Raw genomic sequence first — 12,224 nt, forward strand, 5'->3', positions numbered from 1 at the left:
TGTCCGCAGCAGCAGAAAGCATTTTCGAATGTTTGAATTAATCAAAGTGGGTCGTCACCGTCGATTTTCTCTTATGCTCCAACACACAGTTGCACGGGGTGCAGAATAGTTTCCCCCCACTTTTTGCCCGGTCTTCAGTAGAAATGTTCGTTGGTAAATGAGATGGATTAGATTTTTTCATCTTGGTGTTTTCTCTATCGTGTGAGCTCCACACGTTCACTCTATACAGTGTTGTTTACATTCTGTGATGTGCGAGCTGATGACGTCACGTCAAGACGAGTCAACTTCTTTTTTTTCTCAACTTTGTGGAAAAATGCAGGGATTATGCGGCCTTTTGATAAATATGCGGCATTTAAAAAATCTGCGCCATTTTGCTGATTATGCGGTAAATTCTGCGATCGCAGAATCGCGTTTTTCTGGAGGGTCTAGATAATATTACTCAATACAGGACATTTTGCTTGTTTTGGGATTTTTTTAAGATTCCTTCTTGTATTGATTAAGAGTAATAACTGTTCCATAGATATTATAAGACATTTTGTTAGATTTATACAAATGTAAAAACACTGTCCATATTTAACGCCTCCATGTTGTATATTAAAGAGCCAATCAATTATTACATCTTCCACATTAACCTATTCTTCTTGTTGGGGTTTTCCACATTACATTACATTACGTGTCACTTGTTAGACGCTTTTATCCAAAGCGACTAACATACATTCAGTACTGGGCAATCCCCACAGGAGCAATTTGGGGTGAAGCATAGCCGTGGGAACATGTTTCAAATGGGGGGTGCTGTGGGGATGACACCAGGGCCGGTTTTGACCAATGTGCTGCCCTATAGGCAAGATTTTAGCTGGCAATGAAAAACCTCTACAAAAGACCAATACACTACAAACAGAGAAACGTATTGATATGGTGGACAGCTTATATAAAAAGGCTTCAAATGTATTCAGTATTGCATGAACATGTTTTAATTGGGGGGTGGACTTCACATCCTCTGTATTTTTTTTAACATTTTAAAGTAAAATGCTTCAATCTGGTGCACTTTGAGCGCCCAATTACTAGAGACTGATCTAGGGGGTACAACTCTAAAACACCCATATGAAAAAGATCGGTTTGCATTTTAATAATCAAATAAGTGTGAACATATCCAATAACCTACCATAGCAAATAACAAATAAATGTATGCTAACTTGTTTTTATTTTTGTGGTTAATCTTATTTTATCAGTTAACATTTATTTATTTATGCATATTTTTAAATATCTCCAGTTTTAAACTATATTTTTGGTTTTCTGTCCTATAGTATACATTGGAATGATTTCAAACCTGTTTTTATTTATCCTAATAATTATAAAGGAGTGCCTTGGAAATATTTGTTTACATAAATTGTGATCAGAACGTTTGAGACCCACTGAGACTAAAGTGAACTATCTAAACCCTCAGAGTCCTTTACCTCACTGAGCCTCTCAGTAGAGCTCTAATAATAATACTTATATTTATTATAGCGCTTTATCAATGACTCAAAGCGCTTCCCAAATACACATTACATATACAGATCATACATACATGTAATGGTCATCTACTGTGGACAATACCCACAGGAGCAAGTTCAGGTGAAGTGTCTTGCCCAAGGACACGACGGCTTTACAGACGCAGCGGGTTTCACCCCCTTGATCAATGCACTGCGCCACACCGCCCATCTTCACACCTCAAAGCCATCGAGGCGCTTTTACAAGTACACATTGATATTATACATGTACTGTGGACAATACCCACAGGAGCAAATTCGGGTGAAGTGTCTTGCCCAAGGACACAACGGCCTGAAGCAGTGGGGCGGGAGCGGGTTTCGAACTGGAGTTCCCCAACACCCCCTTGATCTGATGATCAAACGCACAGACCACTGCGCCACCCGTCCTCTCCCTCCACATTATTGTAGAAACAGCTTCTTATATCCGTTAGCGCAGCAGAAGCTAACAACATTCCCCGCTGGTACCGGTGCACCCCCTCTCTCTGTCTATTTATTTCTCTCTCTTTCACGCTGGCTGTGAGCTGCGGGCGCCTGATAAGCCAACATCCCCCACTTTCATCACTTACAGCGGCCATCGTACAGGGCAAATGGAAAATGTAACCGTATTATATTTGTATTTAATATTGTGGAAGTGCAGATCCCCTGTCCTCCACCAGGGGGTGCTGCAGCACCCTCAGCACCCCTACTTCCCACGGCCCTGGGGTGAAGTGTCTCAGGGACACAACGACATGCTGACTGCAGTGGGACTCGAACTTGCTATCCTCTGATTCGAAGATCAGCGCACTACCCCACTGAGCCACAGCCTTCCCTTTTCCCTTTCCTTTAGTGTGTTATATAGGTTTTAGTGCATGTAAATGGTCTGTAAAGCCTAAAATCCCTGTGTTCCCTCCAGATGGAGTGACATCCTGAATGTTCAAGTCAAAAAACACTCCAACACTGTTCCAACTCCTAATGTTTGATTATAAGCATGTATTTTCTTATATATGTTTTAAACTAAGCATATAGAGAGATGTTAACGAGCTGCATGAGATCACATCAAAAACACAGCTCTGTTCATGAAACAATCACGAGACTGATATCTCACTCATGAACTTGAAGCTGACGGAGTAAATTAAGTACATTCAAAAGTTGACGACATCGGTCATATCATCTCATTTTCTCTGCAGACAGGAAACACTCAACTACGTGTGTGTGTGTGTGTGTGTGTGTGTGTGTGTGTGTGTGTGTGTGTGTGGGCGCGTGTGTGGGTGTGGGTGGGTATGTGTGTGAACTTCCTGTGTCATAGGTTTCTTCTGTTTTTCTGCGCAGTTTGCTGTCATTCTGTCTGCTGATCTGACGGTGAGTTGCTTTTTGTTTATATTACTTTCAACTGAACTCTTTTGCTCTCACAGAAAACTGAACTCCATGAGAAAATACGTATAACTATAAAGACATAGAAAAGTGCTGCTGGTGCAAATATTATAACATATTGTTTAGTTATTTACGTTATCAGTTACAGAGCACTCTCTCACCCTTTATTAGTGCCCTGCCTTTCAAGTACAAATGTGATTCTTCTTCTGTGGTGAATTAAGTGTGATGGGTTTTGGAGGATTGTGGGTCAGAAAGCGGGGGAAGTTATTTAATTTAAATCTATTGTATGAACTGCAAATGCGAATGTGTTATTGGAAAAGGAGAAGATACAATAAGTTGCTGAAGTTGCAAATCTGTTCCCGAAAACTAGGAAGTCAATTCGGTACTAAAAGTTGTATATCCTGAATAACATTTCGTTTTTAAATAATTAGTCAAAGTACACTTACATAAAGACAACCCGATCCTGATCCATTTACTACTTCCTCTTCTATTTCAAATGTTCCCGCTCATTTCTTGATAAAAATGTGTTGCTGCTCCTGGGAGAGCGTTGACTCATTCTCAATATCCACATGTGATGTTATGACGTTAACACTCCACAACAAGTCCTGAATTCAGAGCCTTATTTTAAGAGGCTCTATTCTTCTTTTGGGGGTTTTCCCTTTCCTGTATATTCTATATGTGTGTGTGCATGTAAATGATCTGCAAACGCTTAAAACCCTGTTTCCTAAAACCAGGGAAATACTTTTCATACTTTTGCCGTTCGTCAGGAAGTCAATGGTTTTCTGAATGTGTTTTTGGTTGTTAACCTGAAGTAAAATCTCTGGTTAACACAAGCTAAAGAGATTTTAACAAATAATACTTCAGTAATTACCCCACTGGTGAATATCTGAAATGTGTCATGAAAACACGTATGCTAATAAGTGACTAAATGAATGACTGAACGCCATCACGCCTTTAGCTGAGCGGTGGTGACACACAGCCATGAGACCGTGTTGTAGTTCCTTTGAAGCCTAGCGTTAGCTTTTTACTGTAAATTGCATTTACCCTTCAAACATCCTAAAGTGGTGTTAATATGTGCAGATTATCCTGCTGAGCCAAACATGTAAGTATCATAAACATGTGTTAGCGACAGAGATTATTTCCTTCCATATACGGAAATCAAATAGAGAAAATGTAAGTAAATGTGTCAGGTATTGGATGAACAGTAAAATAGTTTCTTTAAATGGACATACAATATACTCTCGTTAAGTACCTTGTAATTGAGTACAGCACTTTAGTAAATGTTCTTTGTTACTTTCCACCACGGGCCTTGTATGTTGTACTGGTTTAAATCTATCTATGTTTTTTAGTCAAAATGAAGATCGCTGCCTTCAATGTCCAGAGACTGGGATGGGATAAAGTCAACAAGAGGGCCGTACGGGAAATTATCATTGAGGTAACTCACCGTGCTGAAGCACCATGTTTGTTCAGTGTAATATTCAAGTTAATGTTTTTGTACATGGTAAGAAATGTAAATGAAAGGAGCTGTTTTTTTTATAAAGCTTAGATATAAGTTTGTTCATAAGATCATCCGAAAAACATCAACAACAACAACAAGTATTTATCACTGGTCAGATTTAGTAGACACCTGGGGCCTCTACTACGAAGCTGGTTCAACCTAACCTGGATATGTTTGAGTTAGCCGGTTGGCCTAATCCAAAACATACGCGCTCTTGCTAAACGGTACTACGACGCGGGTTATCAAGTGGATCGCTCAAGCCAGCCGTGTCCTATCTAGTTAGGTGCGCGTTCACATGAAAGGGGTGGTATCTGGAGCATTCAACCAATCACAAACATGGAGAAGCGTACTGACAGCGCAGCGTCATACTTCCTGAATGAAAAGTGAACTATAATATTAGACATATGAAGAAGTTAAACTTTAAACATCCATGACTTAAACACTGTATCCAGGATCAAAGCCACATAGCTGCACCTGCAAGGTGAATACAGCTGGTAACAGAACAAGTGTTTGAATGCGTACATTAACAGGTTTATGATATCACTGCCCCGTCTAAGACACCATCTGACTTTAATTACATTTGTCTCCAGTGTTTCGTCAACTTAATGTGTTGCTTAAAATAATACTTCTGCATACAGTATGTGACACTGTGAGTGTTGCACGGCCAGATACGGCTCAGCTGACTCAGATAAGGAGATATATGATACATTATGATGTGATATGCCGCGGACTGTACGTAATGTTACCCTGATCCGGTTTAACATTATGGTAACTTGTGCTGTGCGGCTAACCTGCCTCGGATCAGGTTAGGTTGCAGGCTAAGAGCTCAACTCAGTAAAAGCACTGCCTGCTGACCAATCAGAGCTCAGTGTGTGGAGTTTAAAGCGATCAAGTCATATTACAGGAGAAAGGAAATACAGAAAAGCTGCCGTTGCAGGAAAGACGGCCGGCAAAAATCACCGAGTGTGTGAACGTGAACATTAATAGAATATCACCTCCCATCTTCAGAGCAATCTGACTATTATAACATTAGCGTTAAGAAAGCTTACTTAAATATCTGACACAACATAAGTAACCGGATCAGAGTAACATTACGTACAGTCTTATACAGTTGTATAAGACATTTTAAAGTAGACACTAAAGATTTAGATAACGGTGGCTTACCTCCTTCAATATAAGGCTTATAGTAGACCATGCTGGCTCATTGTCACATATATGGAAAACTTTAATATAACAAAGCCATTATTATTGTTGCTATATTTTAGTCACATGTTTCTTTTTATAAGCCAATTTTTTTTAATATTGTGTTGTTTTTGTTTTGGTTAAAGCATGTTTGAATTTCAATTGAAAGGCTTTATTGTAATTTGTACCCCACTTAGAAAAGGTTAGCTTTAAAGAGTGCAGGGTTAGGGCTAAATAATACATACAAGTAAAAAAGTGCTTTTAGTTCTGTGCTTTCTTTTCTCTGTGGTTGTGTTTTGCAGATTGTTTCTCAGTACAACGTGGTGGTGCTGCTGGAGGTGACGGATGTGAGTGGTAAGGCCATGAAACTGCTCCTCAAACACCTTCATGACTATGGGTGAGTTCTCCACACATAGAAGCATGCACATTCATTTAAAGGGGCCCTATTCTGCTAATGTTCAGGTTACATTCTTTATTTTGTGTCTCTACTGTGACATGTCTCCATGCTTTGATGTTAAAAAAGCTCCTTCTTTTTTTCATACTGCCTTCAGAGGCTTTACAAATCATCACATTGTGCTGTTGGGCCAAACTCTACATACATTTCCTACAAGACTTTACTGAAAAACTTCAAGTGGTTTATGAGCTATCTCACTAACTAATAAAAGCACCTCTTTTCACCCTCTGTCTGAAACCAGAGCCCAGTCTGACATTAACATTTTAATGTATGTGGCTAAAAAACAAATCAAATCTTATGGGGCATCTAAAATGATACAAACGATTTATTGATGATTGTGAGAGATATTCAGTTCCAGTTGTTTCTGTTTTCTGGCAGAGATAACAGAAGGAATCCGTACGGCATGCTGTGCAGTGAACCTCTGGGACGGAATACTTACAAGGAGAAGTTTGTCTACTTCTACAGGTCAGAGACACAAGTGCAGACAATCCTGTGTGTGGTTAAATTACCTTTTTGTGCAACCAGTGCCTTCATTATAGAGACAGACCTGACATGGGGAGTGATGACACACGGAAAATGTTCTTAGAACTGGATTCAGACCAAGCCTCAGTACACATCAATCTAACAATTGAGCTATACGTTATGTCTCACAGGAATTAAAATATGTCTTAAATTGGTAACAGCCACATTCAATTGGATACTTATTATTGAAAAATTGTGGAATATCAAAGACAAAAATAAAGTTATCAATATGTTGAACCAGTAATCTGTGACACATTAAACTACTCTTCTTTGAGACGCTTGACTTCAATCTTTTAAGTCCTACAATACATTTGTTGTCTATGGTTCAGTAGCTAAGACCCAGAACATCATAGGCTTTACAGATCATCACATTGTGCTCTTGGGCCAAACTCTACAAACATTTCCTACAAGGCTCTACCGAAAAACTTCAAGTGGTTTATGAGCTATCTCACTAACTAATACAAATACATGAATAAAGAAACAAAACATAACATGTGTGTTCATAAGCTTTATAATACGGTTAGTGCTGCGTACCGGTACGCCGAACCGGTACTGGACTTGTAAAAAGTTTCGGTTCAAGTCCGGTTAAAACCGGAACGTCAGGAACCGGTACTTACGTATATTCTCCTTTGTGTTCTAAACCATCTAAAACCTTCCATAGATCGAGAAATTTGCGCTGAGAAAAGACAAAAAACATTGTTTTGGCTTCTGATATGGCGGCCATTACTGAGCTCACGAAGTCTCGCAAAATATCGCAACTGCTCGCGAGATCTGTGTGACGTCAAGGGAAGCTGGCTTAGACATAGTGGACACTAACAGCGTGGGATGCTGATTGCCATATTTGGTAGTGTTGCTAAGCTAACTCCTTTGTATGTATGGTGATATAGTGTCTGCCGAAAGAGCAACACTTCACCCAGACAATGCCAATATGCTGTTGTTCTTGAACAAGAACACATAGACTTTTACTCTTGCATATTGAGTCTTGTATGTACATCACTATGTATGTAGTTGTGTTGTGTAGTTAGTAACACATGTAGAGTTCTAGAAAAGACATGGTGTAGACACAAGTTGGAAGGGGGCACAATAAACCTGACGAGTTTGAATTTGAGTTGATTATGAGTTTATTTTCAATTGATAATTAGCTCACAATAAGTTCACTTTAGTTACTCACACAACTTGACACAAGTCCGGACTTATAAGTCCGGACCTGAACCTGAACCTCTGGACTTGAGTCCGGACCTGAACCTGAATGTGAGTCCAGGTACACAGCACTAAATACGGTACATGTTTGTGGCTTTGTGTTTCAGAAAGAAAGAAGTGGAGATATTAGACTCCTACCAGTACGTAGAAAAGAATGAAGATAATGAAGATGATGATGAAGATGAAGATGATGAAGATGATGAAGATAATGAATATGATGAAGATGATGATGAAGATGATGAAGATGACGAAGATGAAGATGATGAAGATGATGAAGATAATGAAAATGATGAAGATGATGAAGATGATGATGAAGATGATGAAGAAGATGTTGACGAGCTCGCCAGAGAGCCTTTCGCTGTCCTTCTCAAATGTCCAAACACAGGTATTTGTGTGTGTGTGTGTGTGTGTGTGTGTGTGTGTGTGTGTGTGTGTGTGTGTGTTTTGTTTATGTAGGTCCACACAGGTGTGTTTATGTGTGTGTGCATACTGTATGTCTTGCACAGCTATCATTGTGAGGACCACTTGGAGTTTTAGAAGTTATGAGGACCTTTCTGTATTGTGAGGTCCTAACTTTGGGTGTGTGTGTGTGTGTGTGTGTGTGTGTGTGTGTGTGTGTGTGTGTGTGTGTGTGTGTGTGTGTGTGTGTGTGTGTGTGTGTGTGTGTGTGTGTGTGTGTGTGTGTGTGTGTGTGTCTAGTTGTGCAGGATCTGGTGTTGATCCCGGTCCACACCAAACCAAGTGACGCAGAGTCAGAGCTGAACGCTCTTCATGACGTGGTTGAAGATGTCAGGAAAAAATGGAAGAGTGATGTAAGTGTTTAAAATATAATTGATGGGTTTGAGAGAAAAACAATGTGTGAAAATCTTTACATTTAACATTAACCATTTTTTGTTTATCACGATATTAAGTAGGTTTTTGAGGGATTACATAGTTTTGTTTAATTTAGTTTCTCATGTAAGCAAACTTTGTTTAAGCTTTGAATACTTTCAATATAAATAAAGTACAAAACAAATGAACATATTTTGTTCTTCCATTCTGAATTTGGTTGTGTTGTTCTTTCTTCTGTAGAACATTATGATTTTGGGAGACTTTAATGCCGGTGGACGGTCTCTCTCCAAGAAGAAGAAGGCCTCGATCCTCATCTCCTCGGCCCCTTATCATTGGCTGATAGACGATAATGTCGACACCACGACTAGTAACAATAATGACCACACCTACGACAGGTAATACACGTTTCATTGTTACAGTTTAACCAAAGCATTTCTTGTGTTTGTTAAAAAAAAAAGAATTGTGCTGCATTTCCAAATAACAGAATCGTGGTTTACGGAGAGAGCATGCTGAAGGCCATCGTCCCCGACTCAGCCAAAGCCTACAACTTCGAGGAAGACTTGAACTTGACAGAAGAAGAAGTGAGACTCATGTTTAGGGTTGGGTATCGTTGGTACTATACTGCAACACTGAAACCTGCTGAAGTGGTTTAAATTAGGGCCGGGACTTTAACGCGTTAATTAAGATTAATTAATTACACAAAAATTAACGCATTTTAATCGCACTTATTTTTGCACCGCGGAACCTTTCTCACTGGATGAGTTTCAGGGGTACCGATTATACTGGAGCACCAACTAACGTTCATGACTTCAAACAACAACAAACCACAGTGAACAATAGTCAAACATGAACGAAGAAGCTGATGAGACCGCTTTGGTTGGCCCCGTGGATTGGACATTTTGTTTTAAAAAACGGACGGATGGAAGCATCGATAAGAGCACGGTTGTTTGCAAATTACGCAAAAAGGAATTTGCATATCACCGCAGCACATCAAGCCTCAAGTATCACCTCAATGCAAAACATATAGCAGCTAGCGTGGAAGCTAGCGTGGACGTTAGCCCGACTCGGAGTACAAGGACCCACACCCAATTCGCGTTGATCAAACAGTGGCCTATGCAACAGAGAGATTTTATTTTTCATCAGGATATTGGAAGAATAGGAGGGATTGAGGTCAATCACTGGCACTTTTTTATTTTATTTTAAATGGTACACTTTATGTTGAACTATTTTTTACGTTGTTGGTGCAACTGGCACTTTATGTTGAACTGTTTATTGTTTTGGCCAAGGTTATTGAGAGAGTTGGACTGAAATGTATTAGATTTTTTAAATCAACTGTTGGTAAATCAACAAAGTCTGTTATGGCCTCTGAAGCAACAGAGAGATGTTTTCTAATAGTCAGGGTTTCCAATGTTCTGAATGTACTTGAAAGTATTGTGTTTTACTTAAAAAACAAAGTGTTATAGTTTACAGAAGGTCTACCTACCTATAGGCTACCTGAATCTCTGAAATGTACTATATTCCTAAATATGCTATTGCTACACTTTATGGCAAAAATTGCACTTTTCTGTTGGTCTTGGTTAAGGACCACCTTGAAAAAAATAAACAATGTTTTGTTGCTTAAGCTTATGTATTCAGTCATTATTCAATGGTATACTAAAATCCATGTGAAAAAAATTGCATCTCACTGTTCTCAGGTCAAATATTTGTATGTGATTAAAAATGCGATTAATTGCGATTAATTAATTACAAAGCCTCTAATTAATTAGATTAATTTTTTTAATCGAGTCCCGGCCCTAGTTTAAATGCATGTATGTAAATGTTTCTGGTTTAGCACTAGCAGCATAGTTAAAAATACATTTTATTTGGGATTATTAACAGCTACACTACCGAAGCCCATCGGCTGGTTGGAAAGTAGGAAGCACATGTGGATAGTTTTATAAAAACTGCCAGAAGGGTGGAAAAAGATTAGGTAGGCTAGGAACGTTAGCTATCTACCTGACAAGCTGCCAAACAAAGTTAGCTATCTACTTACTTTACAAACTAGAAAACATTTGCTATATATCTCACTTAGCTAGCTAGTTATGTTAGCTATATATCTAACAAGATAGCTAGCCAATGTTAGCTATCTTGCTATCTATTGACAAATTGGTGATTTGCATAACTTAGGACTATTATTTAATATCCTATGGTTAGAATTGCAGTGTGAACTTGTGTCTACAGTTCTGGTATTGAGAGTCATTTAAAAAACATTGTTGCTTTTATTAAGCCGACCGACCGCTGTCAAATAGCCAGCAGCTAAAATTCACAAATGTACGTTCTGTGGATAAACTAATCACATAATGGTTATCTAAATGGTTAATTTATTTCCCTAAAAAGAGTTACAACTTAATAACAGTCATTCAAAAGCTTAAAAAGCAGTTTTTATTTATTAAATAAATTGTTGATGAAGCTGGCAACCCTATTAATCGCGCATTTGCTCTAACTGGAAGAACAAACAATATAATCAAAATAGATATTGATGCTATTAAATGTTATTTTCTGTCCCAGACTCAGAGTGTCAGTGATCACTACCCTGTGGAGGTGGAGCTGAAGCTGAAAGCTCAGAGAAAAAGGAATCCAGGGACAACAGGCGGTAAAGATGTCTCTTGTTTCATCAACATCAGTGACACATATCAGACATAGGAGTTTATTTAGATATGTTTTTATGGCTCTTGCTGCATCATGAATCTCACATGAACAATATAATTACATTCCTTTGTACTGATGACTTTCAGGAGCTCAGAAGAAGAAGGCCGGGTCGGCAGCGAAGAAGAGGAGAGGAACGTAAGCCAAGAGAAGAGGAATCGATCTTTTTAAGTAGTTTAGTTATTAGCTTTTAGTGTTGAGCGCTATTTAAGTGTATGAACAGAATAGAGCTTGTATTGCTTCTTGATGTTTTTGATGCAACCTGAAGTTCAGCAACAGAACAGTTTTCAGTAAAGTAGGACGCATTTTGTTAAATGAAAATATTTAAACTAAATTCATAGAATCTAAATGTTTTTCAAATGAGGTAGAAGGTGAAGACTTCATTTTAAGATTTGTAATCAAAGTATTTTAACTATTTGGTTGAAAAACAAGTTGCTTGATTAGTTTTTTTGTGTTATTTTGTGACTTTAGTTCATTCAAATTCACCTATACAACAAATACACTAACTGAGAGACAGACAAGCAACTCCTGTGTTTTGCAAGGTAAAATTAGAGTTTTTTTCAAATAAAGGTGGTGGCTTCAGGAATGTCATCCAGGTAAAGCTTTTTAAATATTCTAAATATAGCTCTTTTTTTTTAATTGGCTAAAATATTTTGCTGACAACTATACAGCAATATATATTTTAAGACGCATGGCAGAACTTATGATCTCACTGCTTATTTACTCACACTGCTTTTTGTTATCTGCAATAAAATTAATCATCACATTTGATTGTATGTTGTGCTTTCTTCATCATTTCAAATGTTTGTATAAAGACAAAATGGCCATTCTAAACCAGCAATGAATAATGTTACTCAATACTGGACATTTTGCTTGTTTTGGGATTTTTTAAAGATTATTTCTTGTATTGATTAAGAGTAATAACTGTTCCATGGATATTATAAGACATACATACAGTCGGCGTCGCGTCACA

General features: G+C 38.3%; 1 protein-coding gene across 1 annotated transcript; it reads left to right on the top strand.

Annotated features, from left to right (window-relative positions):
• The first annotated feature begins 2,831 nt into the window (after positions 1-2,831).
• On the top strand, positions 2,832-12,017 carry LOC307041521 (deoxyribonuclease-1-like 1). Its single transcript, XM_079684989.1, has 10 exons — positions 2,832-2,867; positions 4,229-4,314; positions 5,862-5,956; positions 6,392-6,478; positions 7,843-8,120; positions 8,435-8,547; positions 8,807-8,961; positions 9,051-9,147; positions 11,114-11,198; positions 11,341-12,017. Exons 2-10 carry the CDS (start codon positions 4,234-4,236, stop codon positions 11,391-11,393), a joined length of 1,044 nt encoding a protein of 347 aa, XP_079541115.1. The 5' UTR covers positions 2,832-2,867; positions 4,229-4,233; the 3' UTR covers positions 11,394-12,017.
• The last annotated feature ends 207 nt before the right edge of the window (positions 12,018-12,224 follow it).

This window comes from Notothenia rossii (genome assembly GCF_949606895.1).
Source record: "Notothenia rossii genome assembly, chromosome: 5".
Lineage (NCBI taxonomy): Eukaryota > Metazoa > Chordata > Actinopteri > Perciformes > Nototheniidae > Notothenia > Notothenia rossii.